The sequence below is a fragment of the Acanthaster planci genome, linkage group LG12 (genome assembly GCF_054643075.1).
Source record: "Acanthaster planci isolate LZ-2023a linkage group LG12, COTS_SCS, whole genome shotgun sequence".
Classification (NCBI taxonomy): domain Eukaryota; kingdom Metazoa; phylum Echinodermata; class Asteroidea; order Valvatida; family Acanthasteridae; genus Acanthaster; species Acanthaster planci.
In genome coordinates, this window is record NC_141788.1 from 2059255 (window position 1) to 2084636 (window position 25382).

The window sequence follows — 25382 nt, forward strand, 5'->3', positions numbered from 1 at the left end:
TCATTTACCAAACTTCAAGCACCAAGCAACACTACGGAATAGCCCACGCAGTGACCCAAAGCCTGCCCGAATTTTCATAAAAAAGATTACAAGTTTTACGATAGTCGAGTACACCTACACGAGAACAAATACTTTCCATGGTGGTTTTGACTTGTTTCTTACAAATGTTTGCAAGTTTATTCTTCACAACATCACACACATTTTCTGTTAACGATGAACAGGTGTAATTACTGGACGGCTCTTTAAAAGAATTAATTTCAACATCTGCCATGGAAAACACTTATTAACATCGTCTTTTAGAATGGTTAAAAGATCTTAAATCCTAGTTTTTGGCGAAGCATTAATGTCATTATAAAACTATAAATAAACAATTATTGCTGCCTTCCTTTCAAACAACAAGTAATTCACCCAGCTAAATCTTGAAGGTATTTTTGACCACGCTTCCTTGCACAATCTCCGGCTGGATTACAGTCGGCAATATATTTCTTGATTTTCTTCTGCAATTTCACGCTCTGTGTGTGTTTCATGATGGTACCATCTTCATCACACACACAAACGGCGAAGGTGATGAATTAAACTTCACCAGAGTGGAAATGAAACGCTCCACGCCACGAGAATGGCGGGGGTTAATAGCATGGTGCTTGGTAGCGTAAAGAAAACACCGAGCGCAGACAGGACCGACTGGGAGGGGGGGGCGTCTGGAGATGGCACTCAATAGGTCTGCTCATAATTTCAGAAAAAAACACCAAGCTCCTTCTTGATGTAGTTTGCATTCTTAATTAAGACTGGACGGGGGCAGGGCGGCGGAGGGGAAGTGGGCATAACCTAATTACATATACATGTAATTCAACCACTCCATACATACTGTCTAGTCACTGGTGTTGAGACGAATGGTACATCTTAACATGAAAAAGAATCAGGGGAATTACAGACATGAAACAAACTGTGAACATTAATCAAGTCATATCTAGTCACAATACCTGTCCAGTCTTCACCCCATAACCCTGTTTAATACTTGACTTGTGAATGAACTGGATGGATTCACATACATGTACTCTTCTGTTTTTAGAAAAAGTGTCCTTTGCAGGATCATAGTCTCATTTCTGCTGTATTGCCCACAGCCGGTGATGAATCAACAATACAATAAATCATTATAATGGTGACAAAAATTTAAAAAACTAATAAAAATAAAAACAGAGTACACAACTGTGGTCTCCATTATGCTGTCAAGTCCTAATGGATGGAATGTACAAATCTACGCAGTATGTAATACAAATGTATCCACAACTTTCAAAGATTTGCAAAAGGAAAATATGTGGTCAATACCTTTAGAGAAAATAAAACTGTTTAGTATTCACACAAGATATCTTCAAGTTTGAATATTTTTAACAGTTAGTACCAGGAAACTGAGATTAGTCCCTACTGGTGGAAGTAATTAATTAGCATTAACAAGCAGGTGTTTTGAAAAGAGCAGGTGTCTGAAACAAACAGGTGTTCGAAACGAGCAAGTGTTTTGAAACGAGCAGGTGTTTTGGAGGATGAAAACAAAGATTAAATTATCCACCTGTGTCAACTTGCAATAACATTCTTTACTCTACGAAATAAAGGTTCCCATTCGCACCCCCATTAATACAATAGCAGCATCCATAGTAAATGGGGCAAACTAGCACCCCAATTTGGGTGGGTGCACCCCTACCTGGGCATGCGTGCACCTACAGGGGAGCATACACCATATACCGGGGATAGCTTTGCACCATAGTAATTGGTCCTGCTATTGTATCAATGACAGGCGTGCAAATGTGAACCTTTATTTCTTAGAGTGTTGTTATTGCCTCTAGTAGCAATGCTGAAATGGAGCCCTCGTCTTACTTACGATCCCAGTTTCTGGTAATGAAGACAGAGCCACAGTCAAGTGCAAATTGTCCCAGGGAGGGGAGCAACGGTGGTCACAAAGTTTTGGTTCTGGATTGAGCCTTTACCGTGGCCAAGGGAGGGCTCTTGGCCACAAAAAAAGGCTCAGTTTTGGCAATAATAAATGGGGTTGCCTAACACAGAAATTTGATAAGCAAAGAAAACACATGCTCAGCAAAAACAGCTTACCAGTCAAAAGCACCATGTGGTTGGCATTGGTTGCAACTGGTTCTCGGCAAATCACTGCTTACATCATAAAGTCGCTAAGCTATCTTTTCCACCTTTTTCGGCAGCACAGACCGAGGGCCCTGCCATTTACCCATTTACTCAGCAGTCCCTGGTCAGTACCTTTTGGTTCAACTACCTTCGTCTTGTGGCCTCACTCTAGCCTGTATTCTATGAGGCAAAGCGGCAGAGCCTGATGCGGATCAAAGATGACGTACTCCTGGCAACCACTAATCATTGCGTCCCCACCGCTTAACAAAGACAGCCTCCCTGGTGTCTACATGAGTGTAAGACATAACAGAAGCACTATTAAGTATTTGAAGTTAGAAAATTAAAAATGTAGATAAATCTTTGTTTTCTTCGGTCTCAGTACACTCAAGGCGGAGTGCTGGGCTCTGCAAAAGAGAGTACGCTATTTATGCTCATGAAAATGATAAAAAGAATGGACGACCCCTTACATCTATCGCCAATATTTTTGTCGATCTTACCACAATGGAATCAAATCCTTCGGGTGGAGCTACTCTGGTGTTGTCTGCCTTCACCACTGAGTCCGTCGTGCCAAGTCCGACCTCAACAAGTAGAAGCTTTCCCAGCTGCCAATAGCCAAGAGATCAGACTTTCAACATTCGAAGACTGGATTGAATCGATAAGTCTGAGGAACACTATACAATCAGCCATACCGAGGTGGCAAAGTAACTGTGTGGGAATCAGTGTTAGTGCCTGGTGTAATAGATTGTTCAGCTGCAGGACAGAAATTGACAGAATTTTAGTACTGGCTTCTGTGCCGCGAAGTACCTGTTTCTATTTCGCACTTTTGAACGAGCGATTTCATTATTGTCAACTGGGGTTGTTTCCAGTAAACAGTCCCAAACATTTACAGAAAACGTGAATGAATCAAGAAACAGCGATTAAGATGGCAGCGTCTGATGCGATTTGGGAATCTTCTTACCGCTGAGAAATGAGCCGCCTTGGAAGCATGTTGACTGAAGTACAGGCCCACGCCAAACTCTCCATGGCTGAAATCTGGAAGGAACCACAAGATCAGAGAAGTTAGAAAACACATGACTTGAAGAAGTCCATAATTTCATCACATCACTTGGCATAAAATCATCTCCATTGCAAACATTTGTCCATTCAATGAGGATCAAGGACGGGCTGACATTACACATGAGTCTATAGTGGTGGCTTGAAATTACACACAACTCTATGGGTAGCGGCTTACCATAGACTCGTGTGTAATTTCAAGCCGCAGCCAAGTAACTTTGGATATGGCTAACCCATCAAATGTCTTAAGGTTAAATCAACTATCATGATAGACTGGGCACCCATCTTCATTTAAGTGTACAGGCGACGGCCGAACAGCTCCTGCCATTTCATTGGCTGCTATGAATATTGAGGATGCTTCCTTCCCTGCTGTCTTATTGGCTATGTTTTCAATGGAGAACAAACAAATGACTAGAGTGCCTGTGTGTTCAAGTGCATATACGTAAATTAGGACAACCCTTCCAATCAGAGTTGAATGCGATCTTAAGCACTTGATTGTCCCTGTATCAAAGACATTCAGAGAATATTCCGGGCAAGCTACCTTGCTCAGTGAAGCCATTGGACAGAATTTCTGGGATTCTCTCGGGGTGTTGTAAGGTTCCACATAGGTACATCTTGGTGTGAAGGGATGGGTCACGCAACAGTCGACACCTCGTGCTGAACATCTCAACACCGGACTGTGAAACATTAGCCTAGAATACAGAACATGAGAAAAAATGTCGACTCCGATAGAAAAAAGGGACAACTAGTGATACCAGAGTTAACCAATGCAAGAATGTTGGTTCCATGCTACCTTTGGAAAACCTATTGAGCTGGAGATGTAATGGGAACACCCCTTGTACAAAAAGGACACTAACACTCCATTTCTGATTGCAGGTCAGACGAACACACCCTTAAACATCGGCACAAGGGGACCCACATCATTGTTAGACTTGCTCGATAGGTTCAGAGATGTAGTTATACAGTTCTAGTGGCATATCCAGTGTGGCATGGGCAGGAGGTTACGTCCCCCTCGGGACATATACGTAGACAATTTTTTGAAGAAGTGAAAGTGGAAATACTGCAGGGAGAACAGAGAAGAGAGGGTCGCAGGGAGAAAAGAGGGTCGCAGGAAGAAGAGAGGGTCATAGGGAGAAGAGAGGGTCGCAGGGAGATGAGAGGGTCGCAGGGAGAAGAGAGGGTCGCAGGGAGAAGAGAGGGTCATAGGGAGAAGAGAGGGTCATAGGGAGAAGAGAGGGTCGCAGGGAGAAGAGAGGGTCATAGGGAGAAGAGAGGGTAATAGGGAGAAGAGAGGGTTGCAGGGAGAAGAGAGGGTCGCAGGGAGAAGAGAGGGTCACAGGGAGAAGAGGGGGTCGCAGGAAGAAGAGAGGGACACAGGGAGAAGAGGGGGTCGCAGGAAGAAGAGAGGGTCGCAGGGAGAAGAGGGGGTCGCAGGAAGAAGAGAGGGCCGCAGGAAGAAGAGAGGGTCGCAGGGAGAAGAGAGGGTCGCAGGAAGAAGAGAGGGTCATAGGGAGAAGAGAGGGTCGCAGGGAGAAGAGAGGGTCACAGGGAGAAGAGGGGGTCGCAGGAAGAAGAGAGGGTCGCAGGGAGAAGAGGGGGTCGCAGGAAGAAGAGAGGGTCGCAGGAAGAAGAGAGGGTCGCAGGGAGAAGAGAGGGTCGCAGGGGAAGAGAGGGTCGCAGGGAGAAGAGAGGGTCATAGGGAGAAGAGAGGGTCGCAGGGAGAAGAGAGGGTCGCAGGGAGAAGAGAGGGTCATAAGAAGAAGAGAGGGTCAAAGGGAGAAGAGAGGGTCGCAGGGAGAAGAGAGGGTCATAAGGAGAAGAGAGGGTCGCAGGGAGGAGAGAGGGTCGCAGGGAGAAGAGAGGGTAATAGGGAGAAGAGAGGGTCATAGGGAGATGAGAGGGTCGCAGGGAGAAGAGAGGGTCGCAGGGAGAAGAGAGGGTCATAGGGAGAAGAGAGGGTCGCAGGGAGATGAGAGGGTCGCAGGGAGAAGAGAGGGTCATAGGGAGAAGAGAGGGTCATAGGGAGAAGAGAGGGTCGCAGGGAGAAGAGAGGGTCGCAGGGAGAAGAGAGGGTCGCAGGGAGAAGAGAGGGTAATAGGGAGAAGAGGGAAGATTCTTTGAAGGATGTAAAATGTGGAAAATCAACCAAAATCACGTTTTTCCCCCACCTCTTGGCCCCTCCCCCGATCAAAACCCATACATGCTACTGTATAGCTCCTTCGAATGTACAGCTCAGTGCGACCGTCAGTGGCTCATAAATATGCAACGATGTCATCACGGGTGCTCGTTTGATCCTTGATTAGGGAGAGGATATTGGTGGTTGAGCTCTTGCCTAGCACACAGAGAAGCCACTCTGACTGGACTCGAACCTGCACTCACCAGATCCCCCACCTCCCGGTCTACCATTCTATACATGTGGGGCCTAAAGCCCGGAATGCCTCCTGGCCCAAACAAACCCTGGAAATTTGGTGAAACTTCTGGGAGGTTAGACTTTATTAGTGTCAGGGTTTACCTTGATTGTTTTAGTTACGACGCACATGCCTGCCATGACTGAGTCGTCCATGCTCAGCCTAAACTCCTCCGCAATCTGCCAGTTGATGCAATCATCCGAGGAGGTGGGAGACTCTGGACCAATGACAACAAGGAAACGATGCAACTTCTTGAGCACGGCTACCTATGGAACTATTACTCGATAAAAAGCTTGCCACGTCTAACAAAGAGTTATGAATGGCCTTACTGTGGTTGAATCTAGGTATGATTTATTGAGTAAGGAATTGGTTTACTGATGCAACTTGGCTCACTTTCTTGATCTGTAGCCTAATAAAAGATCTAAATCCAGGGGATGGGTTTCACCTGGGTTTGTAATTTGCCGTCTGCAAAGGTTTAGTGCTCAAAACACATTTTTCCAAATTATATTTTGAAATAGTTTGCAGTAACCGCTGCTACATCTGACTCGGACCAGCCAGCTGACACTGGCAAGCTTGGTGATCAAGTAGTTAAGACATCTGCGCTGGTAAGCAGGAGGTCGTGGGTTCGAGTCCCACCCGAGTAAGCTTGTGAAATTTTTCACAAGCTCTCAGACAAGCACGGAGTATACAGTGTTTATGAATATACGTAAGGGCAAAACCCATAATTAAAAATTTCTCTCAAGGAATTTTTTTTACCAGATCCAGTGACACCAAGTGCTGTTATCCTCCGCTCCAAATCCTGTATCAACTTCGCAGTCTCTACATTATCTGTAGAATCATTATCTAGAAAATAAAAGAAGCAAGATCAAGAGAATAAAGATAACAAACACGTTGGAACAATAAGGAATGAAAATGATACCACTTCTGGGCAAACAAGTTGGAAAATGAGGCATGAAAAGACAAAAATGTTGATACTTGTATTTACAACCCTAGAGAACTCGTTGTTGTAAATTGGTGACATAACATCTGAAAACATTGGTTGGAACTGGTTAGACGGTTCCAAAAGATAGACTAATGCATAAAGAGCAGTATCTGTGCCTTAAATATCACCAAAGAGTTCTCTCACCTTGGTCAGCGTGATTGTGAACTTTAGAACCAATATTTATGGCTAGGTTGGACAGCTGCTGTTGAAGGTAGTCCTTCTCTGTTGTAAAAATGAACGACAGAAAAAGTACCTCAATGAAAGCAAGCAGCATTTGAAGTGCTCAGATCAGTCTGAAGTAACATCTTGTAGTGATCTACTCTAGCCGGGTCGTTATTTGTTTTCTATTTTTCACAATTCCCTAATCTTAGTGAATAACCACACGGCAAGACCAGAGAACTGCGAGAAGTGGAAATCAAATATACGCATGTAGTCAGTGAGAATACCTACCAATCCAAACACTGATTTCTATTAGCAGTACCTCAATTTATTTAATATTTAAAGTATGGCCCTGACGAGGATTACTACATGGCCCAAACAATGCTTTAAAACATGGGGAAATTCATGCAAATTAGCGATCAGTGGGATAACACTGATCGCTAATTTGCATGAATTTCCCCATGTTTTCTCTTATTTCAATTTTTTCCCCATATTTCTATAAATTATCACATTTAAGAAATAACTAAAAACTTACAATCATTTTAGACATGTTAGAGGTCCAAAATACTACAAAACTGAGGACATACAAAGTGCACTGTACACACACTGACAAAATTTTCCTCCAATCAGTGCAACTCACCCAAGTGAAAGTTATGAGCGCCCAGGTCCTCCAGCTCGCGAGTGAGCGACTGAATGAGTTCCTGCTGGGAACTGACCAGGGCCCTAAGCGAGATGACCTCATGTTTGAGCTTCATGGCGCAGGCCATCTGGGCCTGGTGGGCCTCCCGGCTCTTGAGGGACCACTTCTGGAGTTCCAGCTCCATCAACTTGAGATCCAGCCCCGCGTCCGATTCGGTCATTATGGTCTGGCCTGTACAACAAGGCGGGAGACAAGCACAACTATAGTTAACCACTTGCCAAGGCATTCGTTCACACCTGTTTAGGGTGCGGTATTATATTCAGCCCAAAATACCAACTTTATTCCACAAGACGAAAATTCCACAGCCACAACCCTGTACAAAGTTGAACTTAGCAAATGCTAACCCTGGATGGTCACTGCTGAGGATTCTTGCCACAATTCTTACTACAGACAATATTGCTGATTTCTGTGCTAAACAACGTCAAGAATAATGCCCATGAAGGTATCCCATGCTACAGGACAGAACCAAAAGACATACGAAGCAAGATATGAGACGGAGAGAACCCCCCCTGCTTTGTGTTGGTCATTGTTTCACAGGAATCTGAGGAATTCCTTTCAGACGTCTTGGGGGGGATGTGTTAGGTAACAATAGTCTGGAATGTGTACAGGGATTGGACATGTTGGGGGGGGTACCCCTCGGTCTCATTTCTTGCTGGATATACCAAAAGGCTTCAGGGGTTCAACATTTCAGACTCCTTGGGGTTCTTTTTTCGACCACTTGTGGATAGCAGCATTTTTGTCAATATACCAACAAACACCACAAATACGGATTCGCAAAAGTCATTTGAACACGATTTGTATGGTAAATTGGTTTTCTTGCTTCAATCTCACATCAACACACCATAGAGCGATATTTTCCACCGCGACCAACCGTGTACAAGCAGCCAAGTTCAGCACACAGTCTGCCTCTACAGACTTCTCGGACATTGCTTGTGTAAAATAAATGAGTGATTAGTGACTGAATGTGCGTGATCCTCAGTCAGAGATGGGTCAAGGCGCACTCGATGTTTGAACTCATCACCCAAATCATATTTACACTTCCTCCAGCCAAAAGAGATTTATGACAAACCTGAAAATGGCGGTAGGTAGCACATGAGGGTGCAGTTAGTCCAGTTGTCAGCTAGATCGGAGAACTTGCTATTGAGGACAATGTCATCATCAAAGCCGTAATGACCAAAGAAATCCACAGCGGAATTGTCGGCGTATACCACCAAGGCATCGTACAGCCCCACTACAGAAACATCTTTCAAAGTCTGAGGAATAATAAACACAGTATGCTATTGATTACACATTAATCACTGAGTCCATAAGAAAACATGAATTTACCCACATTTTTCACTCTGATTTTTTTTTGGGGGGGGGACATGTTTATGGTTGGCTGCTGGTTGAGTGCGTCTTGGTATTGTACTATTTGAGAAATTTCCTTTTGCAAGTTCATTTAAATGTCCATAACTTTTGCAAAGAATTACCTGCAGCAAATGTTTTCCAATTCCAAGTTTCCTGAACCTCTTTCTGACAGCCAGTAGGTCTATTTGCATGTTCCTTTCTCCGGGACGACTGTGTAAAAAGAAAGTTCTTACCATCAACTCTAACTCTTGCGCAATTTCTGGTAAGAATCTTCCCGAATTTTCCAAAGTCCTTTGGTGTTCAAGCATATCAACCAGTCCTGTGCTTAAAGACCAAGCAGCTCAAGACCGAGACCAAAGTCCGAGACTCTTGGTCTTTCAGGCCAAGATAAAGGATCTCAAGACTGGTCTCAAAACAAAGGCTAGTTTCCTCGCCAAAAGACTGGTAGGAATTAAGTGGAAAGTTCTCTACACTTGTATGAATTGTTGAAGGGTGTCAAGCTCTATATATACAAAATAACGGGGGGGCTAAACCTCAATAAATACTGAAAATCACCTGACATCTCCTGGTGGATTTTGCATGATCGCAACACGTTCTGGTTGAAGTAACTGATGTTGTGGATACTTTGTAATCCAAAACTACCTGCTGTGTTCTGACAGCCTATGTCATAAGCTTACATTTTTCCCACTCAAAGAGATGTCTATAAATTCACAGATCTAGAACCAAATTTAGCTCTACGATACTAAAGCACTCACAGGGTAGACTTTTCCCAAGTGGCACACGCAACAAGCCTGGATTCAATCCCAATATAAGGGGATGGATCTTGGCCTTGAGACAAGGCTAACTGTCTCCTCTCTCTCCTCTCTTTGACGAGCCTCAGGAAGGCATCCTGGCCCTCAGTGAAGTCTTCCTCATCCTCGTCACTACCAGAAACAATCATTTCGTAAAGTCACAAGATGTTACTGATGCAGGTGGCTCGTCAGCCAAAAAGAGGACAAACCAATTAAATGATTCAGAGAATGTAAATGTCTTATTTGAGAGGTTCAGGTAAGTACTGCACGTAAGACTAAGCATTTAGCATCTTCCAGATAAAGCTCTCTGACAACAATCATATCATGCTTGCTGAAAATTACATGTACATTGTACCGGTCAAAAGCCACAATAAATGTATTTATAGCCATGTTAAATTAAACACTAGTTTCTTTAAAAAGCACCTGTCGGGGCTGTCTTCACTTTCGGTGTCACTGAAGACGTCTACAAATATTCCTTTCTTCTCTTTGCTGTCTCCAGCGGCGGTAGGGTTACTAGTCTCCTCTCCAGGCTTTTCTTCTCCTTGTGCCTCATTATCCCCGTGATCATCAACTTCCTCCTCATCTCCGTTGTCAGTTCTGGATTGATCTGTAGCTCCGTTGATCGGACTGCACTGGCTAGGTGATTCTTGAACTCGGCACGGCTCAAGATCCGTAACCGTCAGGTCAGATGTCAACTGGCAGCCATTAGCCATAGAGCTACCAACGTCCCTGGGAACACCAAGTCCATCTTTATCAGCACCCTTTGATTTCAATTCTTCTGCAACATCTGCTCAATCAAAACATAAACCACATGTGAAGTGCACAATACTTCACACATACTCTACAGATTCCAGTAAGTGGCAAAATATCTAAACTGGAAAGTTCAATTTAATAAAAAAAAATTAATGCAGCATCTAGGTACATTCAGTTGAACTATTTGTTCAGGAATTAGGCTTTTTGAAAGTAACACCCAACAATACCAGCACAATCTATGCTTTACTTGTTGGTTGGACCCCTCTAAATCCAGCATTTTTACCAAAAAAGGTATCTCATTACTACAGCTAGATATATCTAACTAACTCAAAAGTTTTGCATACAAGTATTTCTGTGCATGTCGTGATCTGACCTAGTTATGCAAGCAATGAAGAAAGAAAATTGGTTCTCTGTGTGGTTTACCATGGGTATCTCTGATCAGCATCAACGTTTTGGCCCATTTGCCACACACAGTGAAGTACAATACCTCTGGAGTAATGTCAGGAAGGCACATATCATACAGAGCTATCACAGCATGGAGTAACTCTCTGTTAGGCACCTAGAATGAAACAAACAATACGTTCGGTGTACTTGTAGGCTACCTCTACGACTGTGGGGCTAGTCAATCCACCTCAGAGAGATAGACCAAGAACCCTTTAGTTCTAAGGGAACTTCGGGGTACTAATCCTGTGTCAAACATCAATCCCTGCTGCTTCCTCTCCACAATGAAACGTCTTGGAAGTTCAAGTTTTGACAGTGTAATGAGTTTACATGTCAATAAGTATATTCCTACGGGCAGCTTCAATAACGTACAAGTCAATAAAGTGGGTTAGGCCTACGTGCTCCAAAAACAATTGTTCAGAGGGGATTGATACATGTATTCTATTGTGGTTTTGGGGGGATTGATTTGATTGAAAAAGTGCAGTTTCTACTGCAAACGGAGGGTTATTATTGTTGTTATCACTGGCCTGCTTTCAAAATGCCGTAGCGTAAGGAACCGTCAAACGTCAGGGATAAGTAAGGCCTAACAGTACATTACGGAGTAGTGCCTTTCTGTTCAGGAAGTAGGTATCTAGGTATTGAATCCTTTCTTGAAATGTAAGAAACCTAATTGCTTGGCAAACTCCAAACAAATTTTAACTTTAGACCCTAATTATAGCAGGCCCCTGTTATACATGTAGCTCTATAGGCCTATGGTAACTGGTTTCATGGATCCAGACATTAATGGTGCTATATGCTATTTTGTGATCTTTGTTTGACCGTCATTTTTGACCTTGATTATTACCAAAGGGGTACTTGTATAAAGAATAAAAATGTGATTTGCAGAGTCCATGGACCTTAATTGACTTTAAAACAAAAATATTTACTCAGCCCACAAAATGAGACGGCGACGTTCACAGAAATCCCAATTTCAGACAAATATGACTGATTATCCTTAAAAGTGCCTTGATTGTATTGTTTCATCTTATCTGTGGTAAATGTTTGATTAAATTTGCAAAATTGCAGGATAACTGAAACATGTGGTGTTTCCTTTAACTTATTAGGCCATGTAAAAAAAAAATTGGTGGTCATCCTTTTTGCCCATAAAAGGAGGGTGGGCGGAGTCCACATGTTAAAATGATGGCAAGTTTACGCAGGATAGTAGCACTGTAGGACGGCCTAGTACATGTACAGTCAAACCCTGTTATTAAGAGGTCCTTCGTCTGTTACCTTGTTAGAACAGAAACCTAGTACATGTGTTTACTAAGAATAAAAACCTGTGAAAAACATAGCTCTACCATACGAAGAAGAGGAATAATTGAAAAATCAAAAAAGAGGAATAATAGTACTCCACTCAGTAATGCCATGAAAAACAAAGTAGGCCCTAATGTCCTGAAAATTTCCTCAGTCACTGTCATGCACTGTTAATATATTTACTATTTCGGCTAGCAAAATCTTGTACTAACAAACAGTGTATAGAGGTGGGAGACCTTCTAAGAAGACATATTATCGGCCTGATAAAATAACTGGAACACTGTGAGATTTCCATGAATCTAGCTACCTATGATCCCTATGGACGAGGCAAGTTTAGTCCGCAAACCCACACGTACCCCGGGAATGACGTTGACAGTCGTAAACTTTGCACTCTGGAACAAGCGCCGAAACTCCAGAATAACTGGAGTGCAAGTAACTGACAGTTTCGCTGATTGTGGCCTTGTGGTACGGGAGAACTCTGTTGAGTTTTCATGAGTTTCTTCCACTGTATTCGGACGTGAAATTCCACCCTTTCTGTCAAAACTGACACATGAGAGACGCGTTGCTAAGCTCGTAATGGACGTCGCCATTTTGTTTAGCTAAGCATTATGGGATACTCTTCGTAATTGCATATGCAACCGAAGCACGGATATGGATGGTCAAAAGCAAATATCAAACTCTAAGGGTGCACCGCTGTAAGTAGGCCACAAATAATCCGCCGAGCTCATTTATATCAAGACCTGAGCCATGGAAATCGGGGGTTGAAGCAATATTGCACTGACCTCTGGCCCGGACTCAGAACTTCCAATTCTGTGCAATTTGGATGCTCGGGTCCAAAAGTAACAATATTTAGTCGTTTGAGGGATTTCACCGTAAGAAGGCTCAGATCAACTTTTGGATAAGTACAAAATACAAGGTGCTGCATTTCTGCTAAATGTTGGTCACCGTCCGCGCGCCGCGGAACCCGTAAGATCATGCAAAAGTTCACATAGCACAGTCACTCACGGCTCTAGTAAATTCCATTCCATGACCCAAAGATGTCATATGATTGAAGTATGGGCGCGGCGGAAGAGAATAAAATCACCGTCTCTACCGTGGGCGTATAGAAGGAACGGTTAGGCTACTAGATGGTCCATCCACCCCCCACTTGGGATTTCCCCATCCAGAATGGATGGGGGAATCAAATTACGTACTGATAAAGTTTTAGACTCGTGCCCAAAGCTTCAAATGATAATAACTCTATGAGACGGCTTAGGCCTGTCGACATATTTTTGTCTGTTTTTGGCTATGATTCACACTGATTCCCTTCCACGGAATAATTGGACCATCGCTATTAACAATCTGCTTGAGTTCACGAGAGATGTCAAACTCGACTGCCTACATTTGATCATGATTTAATTTGACTTGAATTAAAGTGTCTATCTTAGAGCTTAGCAACGATAAAGCCAACGCAAGTCCTACAGCCATTATGTTTAAAGAAAAATATGATTTACGGTAAATATGAAAAAAGATCAGAAATCCCCAAATCTGATTACATCGCTCCTTTTTAAATGAAAAATGGCTAACCCTGAGCAGCCTGGGTAAGCCTTCCAAGCAGGTCGACTGCAACTACAGAAGACTCTCACTGAATTTGCATAAAACTTCAAGTGTATGGGCGGCCAAAGTTTGATCACCTCTTGGTTGCCACGTAGGCCTAGTATACGCTGTCAAGTTAAGTCAAATTCCTTTAAAATGGACATTTGTCACATTATTCGGAGATGCGTATTGTGGCGGGCATCCCCGGGCCTGCCCTGAGTTGATGGGATCAAACCAAGCACTATTAGTGGCAGAGTCGATCTTCCCAACCTAAGGCTTTTCCCCAGACGAGAGACCACACAGAGCGACCTCAAGGCAAAGGGTGCGGGACCGTTTTGGAGGAAATATACCGCCGATTGTGACCGAGTGTTAATTAGTCTCTGTTGAATTACACAATCAACCTGTAAAGAAAGTAATCCTTGACAGAAGAACTGTCGGTACAGGACGTTCAATTTATTCAACAATAATCAACACAAATCAACAAATGAAATGTACAGTGAAGTGATTGGGAGATGGTTTGGTTGCCTGTGTATTTACGTAATTGGATTGAGCACTAATTTAGCGTAGGGCCGCAGCAGCAATACGCCAATGCATCAACTATGCACCATGCGCATCAGCCATTCACTGTGCATCAACCACACACCGTAGCGCATCCACAAAGTCACACTGCGTCAGCAATGCACCACTGCATATACGCAACGCACCACTGTGTAAACAATGCACACCGCTGTGTAAACCATGCACAATACATGCACTGCATCAACAATGCACACCGCGTCAGCAACGTACAACTTGTACAACTTCGTACGAGCTTCACCTAACGTGCATGCGAGCCAGCGTCAGCAATGTACAGCTCTCACAGCTCTGTACTTCCAACGCGTCAGCTACACACTCTAGTCAGCCACGTACAGTCTATACAATCGCGTACTTGCAACGCATCAAGTAGTAGGGAAGGGACAGTTCTGGACCAAACGCCCCTTTTTACCCGGTTTTTGCTCAAAACCATTGGGTAGTACATCGACTCAAAAAATCGTCGAAACTTTTTTGGTGGGAAAAATGGGAAAATCCAGAAATGACATGAACCCCGTTTTTGCTCAAAACCCTTGGGTAGTACATCGACCCAAAAAACCGGGGATTTCCACTTCACTGACCTTGAACTTTTGACCCCGGCTGTAAACAACTCGTAACTGGCAATCACTCGCAAACAAGTCTCGACTTGCCCGATCTGAACTCGTGACTGGCTTATACAAAATTGGATTAATTATTGAATACGGCGCTGACGTAGAAATCCCGCCCGAATAAATATGAGAAAAATTTTAGAAACCTAATTATAAATGTCAACTCAAATATATATCGTCTCAAATGACCACGAACGTCTAAATGCCGGCAACAAAAACCCAAAAATTACCTATGGCCCCTTTGACTCTGAAAATTTAGTCATTTTAAGACCTACAAAGTGTTCTTCTAAGATCGCTTATCACCACGAGGGGCAAAACAAACGACTGTTGATTAGACTCGAAGACCCTTGTTACGGAGTCAACCCAGTTTATAAATATGGTACTAAGGAACCTACTGGTCAAGATCAAATTTGTTATCAGATATCTCCCGAGACCGAGTCGTTGCTATTACGTGTAAATGATGAAGTTTATAATTATTTTGAAAACTTAACAGATAAGATGCTGGAAGATCTCCCCGCGAGTACGCGTAACTTTTTTAAAGTGTCTAAAAAACTAGACGACATATCCGATAGGATCAATTACTTAGTTAAACCGGCTTATACCGATAAAAGTAGGATGTACGTTAAGATCGACTATGATGCTCCTTTGGTAGATAAATCGTTTAAAGAAATTGATCGCTCTCTTTTTGCGAACAAAAAATGCCACGCGGTCTCTTTGATCTCTCCTAAAGATATTTACTATGGCGCCCACGGTTCACTTTCTTGCGGAGCGAGCGTTAGGTACCGATCACGTCGGCTATGCTCACGGTTGAAGAAAAACCTTGCTTTTGGGAAGCGTTTGATTAAAGAAAAGTTAGTGAAAGTCAATTTAACCTCGGTTATATCAACCGGGGTTAAATTTTTTTTTTTACTTTAAATAAATAAACCCTTATATAAAATGACTGATGCGGAACTTTGCCACTTGTTGAATCTAAAGGAAGTACACATAGCGGGAAGCGAGCGTAGCGAGCAACAAAGTCAACCGAGGCCACCTTGTAACCACCAAATATTTGAAATAGATGAAAGATACGCATGTAAAAATTGTGGTCAAATTCTTGGGTGAGTTTCCTCGTACACCCCCGCAGACATGGGAGATAGATATTACAAGCATCACGTTTGGAAGAAACCGCCACCACCAAAATCGAGAAAAACGTTGCAGAAGTATAATCTGTCTTTTAAAAACGGCGAAGCGGGTGAAATAGAATACAAGTTGAACCAAGTTTTAAACGGTAAGATCTCTAGAGGTAAACCGTTGAAGGCTTTAATCGCGGTGTGTTATCAAGACACAACTGGGGAAACCGAATCTAAAGCGAAAGACCTTTTTCAAGTCTCGGATAAGCACTGGGAAAACGCTATGGAGAAGTTTAACCTCGCCAAACGAGACGTATATAATAAAATGGAGACTCACGCTTTTCACTTGACCGAAAACCCGCAGACGTTTAGATTGAAAAACGAGATCAACAACACCAAAGGCGACAAAGTCGTCCGAGTAAAGAATATTCAGTTTGAAGCTGGATATTTTAACGTAACAAACGCCACTGAAATTGAGTGGGATACAAACTTGGACAGTAGGCCAGCGGGGGTACTTGGCGAACGACCGCCCGGTATACCCTCAGTGGAAAGAACGGACTAATCTCCCAATCCAGAATTAGTACAAACAGCTAAAACAGATTAATCCAAGCAAATAAAAGAGGCGAGTTAGCGGAAGAAATAAGAATCATCGCTGATGAAATTGAGCAGCTAAACCAAGAAATGGCAGCTTTAGAAGATCAGTTAAACCAAAGACAACCATCAGAAACGCGAGCTCGTTTATATTTTGATCTCGACGATAAAAAAATCAAATCAGCTTCACTGCTCGAGGGGCAAAGACAAGCTTTAGATGAAATCTACGAAGGGAATCCACCAACTCGACCTACCACCACCACCAACTCCCCCAGGAGACCCAGAAGAGAATTAACTAAAAGACTGTTTTTGACGGGGCTAACTGGACCTATATACGACAGACTTCATTCGCGAAGCTCATCCGAACCATTACCCGAGGGTCAAAGAGGAAGCATCGTGGTATCTCCCGGTTATTATAGCATGAACTGGTTTCACTTTTTGTTAAACTCGATACCGGGCGTTTCTATTAAGGTTCACTCGGAATCTAAACGGGTGACTTTGGCCATTACGGACCCCAATCTCAAGTTGCAACTAAACAAAGAAGTGTCCAAGCTACTGAACTTACCCAAAATAAAACTTTTACCCAACGTTATTTACGAAGGCAAGTACGATTTAAACCCATTGAAACTCGCATTTATTCATTGCAAACAATTAAATACATTTGACAACTTTTATAACGGGCAGTCTTTAGACTTGCTGTACGTGATAGCTACCGAGCCTCGCACCTGTAATCACTGTAAAACGCCTAAAAAGTTAATCGACAGGAACATCAGTGAATTGACTTTTTCTGTTAAAAACGATAAAGGCGAGCTCTTGAATAACATCGGCAAAATTTTAATCGAGTTAGACATTTTTTAAAACGCGTAATTATAAGAGTAATAAGATGACGACTAACATATACCCAGATTTAAGTGAACACTCGGAGTTGACTTTAAACTCGGCTGAACAAGCGGAAACCAACATTTACAGGCTAAGAAAGATCGAAGAAATTAAATCCCAAATCCAAAGAGAACGCGACGCGAGGGAAAATAGTTACAAAAAGATCAAACGACTTTTAACCGCGCTCGGATACGTAGAGCACGGCGTGGAAGCAATTGGAGTCACATCAGCAGCCGTAGGCATTCCCGCCATTTTGGGTGTCGTTACCGGACCCGTCGGGCTCGTGATGGAAGGCGCTGCTATCGGCGCGTTTTGCTTTTACGCGGTTCTAAAGTACGCCTCCCGTAGACTCGCCCACAAAACTAAAAAACACGACCAAATTCGAATGTTGGCAGACGCTAAATTAAACACGTAAATTAAATACGTATCTCACGCTATTGAAGACGGTGACATATCCCATGAGGAATTTGTCCTTATTTTATCCGAGCTGAAAAAGTTTAACGAGATGAAGGAAAAAATCAGATTGCGTACGTCTACAAAATTGGAAGCGAGCACCAAAGAAGAATTCGAACGTCAAGTCAACGAAAGAGCAGAAGCGCTAGCCAACGAACGGGCGGCAGTTTTAAAAAAAGATCTTATGAAAAAACTTGGTGAATAAGTTTTACAAAGTCGGTTAAATATAAAGAGAAAACAGAATGTTTAAGGTGTTCAAAATTATCAGAATCACCACCCGCTTATCAAAACTTGGTCTGTCCAACGGCACCTCCTTTAAAATTCTTTTAAAATAAATGGGAGGCAATTTTAGTAGTCTAAATATTTTAGTAAACGAAGACAATTCCTTTACAGCCGAGTTTCCAAATTTAACGCACGCGTATAAATTACCGAAAGTAACCACGGATGAAGCGGTCAATCGCTGGTCTACCGAGTCGATATCGTTTTACCAAAATCAATTTTATTTTGCGGTCTACTGCGCGACGACGGCCTGCGGTGTGGGCTTTGATCTGCTGTCCGACCCTAATCCGTACGTCTCGGCTTTATTAAACTTTCACGTGTATTACACCGTACGAAAACTATTTTACGACTGCGTGATGCCCATTCCGAGCGACGACGTATTTGACGCGTTACAGAATAATTACGACAATCGGAAGTTTACCGACACGTGCCTTTTATACGGAGTAGACCCGAATAAATCGTACAAACAAACAAGAGACACTTTGTCGAACGGATTAGGGACAGCTTTTTATTACAACAATGGATATATACCTGTTCCGGGTAAAAACTACGACGCGCACGACTTACACGTGACCAACGGTAAATACGCGGGATCTACTTACATGGGATTTGGATGGGCTAAGCCACCTAAAGGTTCCGGTCACGCGAGTACCTACACGGTCACCTGGATTTCACAGTCGGACGCGGTTACTTTGGCCTGGTGGGATTTTGTTCCTAAAAAGTCTCGGTTGACGGACGTGGGAATCACCAAGGTAAACGAATCAATTCGAGCTTACGTCTACGCGTTACTCGGGGCACAGGCGCAGACCAAGACCAGCGTTTTGGCCACCGGCACCGGATTAGACGCGCGACGGCAATTTATTACGATCGTGGAATCTTCAATTAATTCGGACCCCGATCTCGAACAGTCGATCGACCAATTTCAAGATTCGCTACAATACGCAAAAATGCCCTTAAACTTCGTAGCTGCCCCGGGCTTGTACCTGGTGCCCTCGGACATGGACTTACGCATCGGCACGTTTGAGGGCTATAACAATAATTTACAAGTCGCGACTGAGGATATGAAGACTGGATACGTACCGAGTTTAAATAGCGGAGCGAGTTTAAAAGTTGATTTTAATGAAGAGGAATTACCGAGGAGGGCAATTGTAAAGCCAGTTTTTAAGCAACCAGAACCAATTCTAAAGCCTTTAGACGCGCACAACGAGAAAAACTGTCCTTAACCGTCGGAGCCGTTGCCGTGGGTGTCATCGGTTTTACGTTATATAAAATTTTAACTTAAATGGTTTGATTTAAGGCATTAAAAAAAAATTAAACGCTTGTTCTCCACGTGGAAAACAAGCGTTTAATTTATTTGCCTTTTTAGAATCCGTTTACCCTTTTTGCACGTACGTCAAAATCAAAACACCCAAGCCTACGAACAAAGTCCACACTTTCTCTGCCACCCATCCGACAGCTTTACTCGCCACGTTAAAAATCCAACTCAAAATGCTACCGATGACCCCGGGCAAAGCGCCTAAAGCTTTCAACCCGAGTTTCTTCAACACGTTTGCCAGGTTCCACAGTTGACGTTTGATCCAATCAGTAATTCCAGGTTTGGAAGGAGGTTTAGGCGTTGGTGTTACACTAGGAGTTCCAACAGCTCTGACGCTAGCTACGATGCTACCAACGATGGTACTTACCGCTAAACTAAAAGCCGTTAAGATGCTTACGATCGTGACACCTTGATATCTAAATATAGTTCTAATCTTCTCGCGTAGTGTCAAATCCGAATTTATCACAGCCGTTATCGTTTTTTTGATGCGATTGATCTGGCTTCGTAATTGATTAGTATTTATAACTATAGTCTCTAATCTACCCAGTCTTTCGACTCGTAAGTCATCCAATTACCGTTGAAGTTCTGTACGTTCTCCTTCGGACGTCGCTTCTTCCAACTCGGCTTCCACCTGTTGAATTTTTGCGTCTAACTCATCTAATTTACCTTGATTTAAACTTAATTCTCCTTTTACTGTTTGTAACGATTTATCTAAAGCGACCAACTCGCGATAGTTTAATCCTTCTGTTTGTATTTCTTTATTTTGGGTGAGCTCTTCTACGATGTCACTGACTTGGTCTGATATTTGGGGTAGCTCTTCTATTGGAATGCTCTCGGGTTGAATGGATTTTAACTTTGATTCAGCTTTTTGCACCGATCTTCCATAATTGCCAAATCCCAATTTGAATCTTATAAAATCTTGCGCTGACATGGTGTCTTCACCCGTTCCGGTGTATCCAGCAGCTTTGGCGTTTTTGATGATTATGTCAAGACCGACAACTACATCTGGGTTTCTTTTGTCGGTTAATAGCACATCACCGTATTCGCCTTCACTTTTGTAAAATAAACCTTTGCCTTTGCGGTAATCAAACCTTTCATAGTGAAGTACTGATGGTACATCTTTTCTTCCGGCGAGTTTAAAATATCGCTAAAAGTCTTCTACAATTGGATTAGTTATTAATACCGCTCTCCCTCGTTCTAATGTATCACCGATGGTCTTGGGTTTACGGTCAATTTTGATTCAATCGGTTTTGTTGTTACCTTTTCTCCATATGATGAAGTGTTGGTATCGTCCCATCCAGGTTCATTTGGTTCAATCGGTTCTATTCCTACTCTTAGTTCATGTAATGAAGTGTTGGTATCGTCCCATCCAGGTTCATTTGCACCTTCTATAAAGGACGTTTCTTGTCGATCATTCTCAACAAAATCTTGGTCGCGCTCGCTTTGATCGCTTTCTTGATTTTCTAAGAGAGGTATTTCCTCGGGATCGAATCCTCCTTCTGCCATTTCTTTTATAATATACGTTTTTTAAGCGGTGGGCAGGCTCGCGGGCAGGATACTCTGTGCTACCAACCAACCCTGGGTAGCCAATGCACCGCTAGACAACGCGGTCAATTTCAACGCGTCTTCGGCGGACAATTTATTTAGGTCTGGTGGTTTTATTTTAAACAGCTTGCTCGACAGCATAGCATATCCAATAGAAATTCCCGAGACGACCGCACCGTGGTAAACCGTATTGGCGATTCCGTTTACGTCGATTGATTTAGCGTTACTCATATTTATATATAAAGAACTTTTAAATTCATTCCATGTCCAAAATTGGTTCTTGGTTAGGAATACTCACTTCATTCGTTTTTCTCGCTTCTCGTTTTGGTTGAATAATTTGTTGAGATCTATTTTTCCAAATTAAATAGAGAAAAACCCCAGTGATACCCAATCCACAAAATATCAAGTTTCTGTTCTCTGTAACCGTTTGGGTAAAGCTAGATTTTTTTTCCTCGGTGTTTTCTTCACCCGCTAGTTTCATCTTGACGAGCTGTTGTTTCATCTTTTTGTTATGCTCGGCTAACTTCTTACCTTGTTCTACACGCTTTGGATTTTTGGCTTTAGTTACCGTCTGAATTTGGTTGCTCGGGTTGCTTGCTACGCTCACTTCGTTGTTGCTCGTTTCCGTTGACATCCTCTTTTATAATAAGAGAACTTTTGTTAAATTCTAGATGTTTTGTTGTAATCATCATAGCTGTAAGTGGGGATAGGTAAACTCCGTACTTGTAACAGACTTCAGTAAGTAGGTGCCCCATAGTTTGACCGATAATCGGGTCGTCGTTTAAATCTTTAGTAAGCGCTTCTTCAGACTTTAAGTTGACGTTAAACCCGAGTAGATCGATCGGGGTAGCTATACCGAGTAGGCGAGAGTAGAGGCTCAAAATCGCGTAGCCGAGAGTTTTTACGATCTCTTTGCCAAATTTAACTTCGTATAGGTTAAAAAGCTTTTCTTGATCTTTGGGCGACAGAGCTTCGATCTCTTTGATCGAGTATTCTTTGCCTAAGTACTTCTTACTCTCGCCCGACGCAACTATTGAACAGAGTCTGTCTTTAACGTTTGGTTTACATTCGTTTGAATCGCCGCTCGCTCCGCTTTGCTCGTTGAGTATGCTTTTGATGTTGTCCATTTAAATATATACGTTTTTATTTTGTTGTAGGTATGCTTTAGTCGTAGGTACTCAACTGTGTAGTAAGTTAAGTTAGCTGCTATAAGTAGCTGGGTAAGTAGTTGAACGTATTGTAACATTGTTGCTTATTTACTATAACTAAAATAAAATTGCTCAAGCACAGCTGAGTTAGCTATGGTCAAGCAAAGGATAAGTAATAGTAACTTCTTAACAACTAGATTTCAAATCGTTATACGACGTAACAATTAACTTATCGCTCTTTCTCTTATTGTTGCAGCTATAACAGCAAAGCACGCAATTTGATTTAATATGGCCGATTTTATTATCTAATCGTTCGATGGTACAAAGATCGTCTTTGTGTTCTAAGAATTGCATCTGAACTTTGCAATCTGGGTAAAAGCAGCGCGGATAATCCTCAATTAACCCGCGGCAAAAGTCTGTGTCAATAAACCGGTCGGGATCAAATCGATTATACATTTTGTCCTTTTGTCGAGCGCTGCGAATCCATCTTCTAATCGTTACCTTGATTGGGTCAGAACAAATCTTACAAGTATGTTTTCGTCTCCCGTGCTCGCAAATCGATGCTCCGTCACACTCTTTACAACGAGATTTTTGTCTCCCGTGTTCACATTTATTTTGTTCATGAAAGGCTCGTACTTTCTCAATGCAGCCGTTACAGGTCGCGTTAATTTTACCAGTTCTCTGTACGGAGAAGTTTGACGGGTCTAGGAGCCAACGGCACTTTTTGCAATTTATTTTTTCTTCAATCATCTTATTTAATAAAGGTAATTAAAAATTTTTTCTCGTTTTTAATGAACTGAATAACTTACGGGTGGCTCTGTATTTAATACCAATTTACTAAACCGAACGTCGCGTAGGTGTCTTTTAATTTCTCCTCTCTTTTCGTCCGGTACTACATCGTTTTCGTCGAGACATTGGTCAAAGGACGAACGATCTTTACAATGAAATATCGCGGTCCAAGCGGTATTCTCTCGGAAGTCTTTTAGCACCGTATTATACTTTTGTGTTAGAAGCCAACACGAATGAAGATAATGTCGACCGCTAAAAGCCATTTTACTAAGGGCGCAAACAGAACCACTTTTAGATTTCTTTCGATACTTGATAAACTGATCGGCTGCGCAATCGTCGACGATAAACAACGTATTTATCCCATCAAATATTTTTTGATAAAGTTCGATCGCCTCGTTTAATTCTAGTTTCTCTCGATCTAAATCACACAAGTAAACGTTTTCGTCGCTGTATATCCATAGTCGGTCCAAGTATGTTTTGTTCTTAAAAAGCGTCGGACAGATAATGACTATGGCTTCAAACGCGAAACGGTATTCCGTCTCTAAAAGATTTAAAATCCAGTTAGTTTTTCCGCTGCCCGTCTTACCCACGATTAAGGCGCAGTGAGAATTTTTAAACATCTCGTTCATTTCATTCACTCGCTTTGCTCGTTTATTCGCTTCGCTCATTTTAATAAACCAGACTTTTAAAGTTTCCGTCTTCCACCGTGAGTTGAGAATCCATAACCAGGAACACGTACATCGTTAGCGCGCCCGCTGTTTTGGCCGTTCGTTCCATCTGTATAGAAATGTCCCCGCCTCCACCGAGAGGCCTACCCGATCCGTGGGCAGAATTGTCGTCAGAACTTCTGAAGTCGAGCCAGAGACCGTATTTGTCTTTTAAATAGTCGGCCATATCTACTCCCAACAAAGATATGTCTGAGACGACCCCTCTAGCCAATTCTTTATCCGAATCGCCAAAGTACTTTGTAACTTATTTCCAATGTTGATATTCAAACAGACCCTGCGAGTACAATTGATTAGGTTTCCCTTCGACCGTGACGACCGTTTTTGTGATATGCGGATTATAAAATTTTTGCGGGTTTTTGATAACCGGATCTCTGAATAACATCAACACACCTTTTAGACTTTTAATACTCTGGTCGATGCTAATGTTCCATAGCGTGTCACTTTTGTTTACGACCTGTTTTTTCCAGGAATGCACTCGGTCGAATAGGTAATACATCGATTTTTTATTTTTCAAGGTTTGGGCCAAGTCTCAATTGGTGACGACTTCATATTCCAAGGTCAGGTCCGAAATGGTGTATTCAGCCGCGGTATCTGACGAGTTGACCACTTTGTCGTGCCCGTTAAAAGTCAGTTGATACGTCAGAGGTTCTTTAAACCACGAAGGATAAAACGGCGCGTGATCCGTCAACATAGGCGTGTCCAGTGGAATCGCGTACCTGTTTTTAAAAGCATTGGCAATCGCTTTATCCTTACCGTTGTTTGCGGCGGCATTAGCACCGCCAGTGTCGAGACGTATCTTGGCCACGTTTTCCTTTTCCAACCCAAAGTACGCCATATTTTTAGTCTGCGACAGGGGTAACCAATTGTCCTTGAAATTGTGAAATACGTCCGCATCTCGGTAACTTACGATCTTGTTTCCCTGTAGACTCACGTTTATTTCTGAAACCAGGTTTCTCGCCACGTTGTTATAAACTGTCCGGTTATCCTCCGAGGCGCCGTCTAGATCGAGTTTAAAAGCCAACTTTGCCGTGCCGGGTACAATGACGTCGTCCGTGCCTAGGGCTGGAAATTTTACGTTTAACGTGTGACCCGCGGCTATTGTGCTCGGGTTATGCGTAATGATGACTTCGCGCCTTTCGCCTTTGATCGCGCGAGGAACTTTAAGTCTGCGACTCGGGTTAAGCTTTTTGGTGTACATTACTTTTATATAATACTATTCTTATTTTATTTTTAAAAATTAAATAAAACGCAACAAACGTAAAACCCGCTACAAAAAACAGGTTTCCGTATTTTTCACTTTGGGTCTCTGAAACCATATCGGCGCGAATATCTGTTTGATCGGTTTGAATCTCGATTAATTTGTTATTAATCTCCGACAATTGATCTTTATTTTCGGTAACACTCGCTTTGCTCGTTGCTTCGCTTCGCTCGCTATTCATTTAATTTAACCTTATTTTAAAAATGGCTAGTGCTTTAATGATGGTTGGAGGAGCGATAGTAAACGTCTTGGCATTCACGGGATCAAATTTTTTATTCAGCAGTTTATCAAAAAGTAAAGTCGACGAAGAACGAAAGCGTCACAACCTCGCGTTAGAGCAATTGGCGCAAGCGAAGGAATCCTGGGAACAAAACCGCGTACACATGCTAGACTTTTTAAACGAACGAATGCGACAAGAACGCGCGAGTCAGCAGACATTTGAAAACGTGGACGAAGCCTTACGAGCTTATTCGGAATTGAC

The 25382-nt window shown here is 42.6% G+C and overlaps 2 protein-coding genes across 5 annotated transcripts in view; one reads left to right on the forward strand and one right to left on the reverse strand.

Moving 5' to 3' along the window:
* Window positions 1-144: 144 nt before the first annotated feature.
* On the reverse strand, window positions 145-12644 carry LOC110989581 (uncharacterized). 4 transcript variants are annotated; one of them, XM_022254079.2, is made up of 14 exons: window positions 12411-12644; window positions 10744-10879; window positions 9991-10354; window positions 9532-9699; window positions 8899-8986; window positions 8499-8682; window positions 7370-7600; window positions 6715-6792; window positions 6345-6431; window positions 5693-5805; window positions 3722-3872; window positions 3086-3159; window positions 2625-2729; window positions 145-2413 (listed from the first exon to the last, which is right to left on the reverse strand). In XM_022254079.2, exons 1-14 carry the CDS (start codon window positions 12642-12644, stop codon window positions 2291-2293), a joined length of 2136 nt encoding a protein of 711 aa, XP_022109771.2. In that variant the 3' UTR covers window positions 145-2290. The 4 variants fall into 4 exon arrangements, with proteins under 4 accessions (XP_022109771.2, XP_087000275.1, XP_087000274.1 ...); XM_087144149.1 differs by having other exon boundaries at window positions 9991-10296; window positions 10808-10879; window positions 12411-12550; XM_087144148.1 differs by having other exon boundaries at window positions 9991-10296; window positions 12411-12487.
* A 26-nt stretch (window positions 12645-12670) lies between these two features.
* The window catches only part of LOC110989570 (uncharacterized), a 35989-nt gene continuing 23277 nt past the window's right edge, over window positions 12671-25382 (forward strand). The window contains exon 1 of the mRNA XM_087144155.1: window positions 12671-12749. Coding sequence (XP_087000281.1) covers window positions 12706-12749 — 44 coding nt within the window. The 5' untranslated portion in view covers window positions 12671-12705. The remainder of the gene's footprint in view (window positions 12750-25382) is intronic.

Coding starts and splice junctions, on each gene's coding strand:
- LOC110989581 (XM_022254079.2), bottom strand. CDS start 12,644: ATGGCGACGTCCATTACGAGCTTAGCAACGCGTCTCTCATGTGTCAGT. Junction 8,683..8,898: donor TTGGAAAACATTTGCTGCAG/GTAATTCTTTGC, acceptor ATTATTCCTCAG/ACTTTGAAAGATGTTTCTGT. Junction 3,873..5,692: donor TCGTAACTAAAACAATCAAG/GTAAACCCTGAC, acceptor TCTGTATTCTAG/GCTAATGTTTCACAGTCCGG.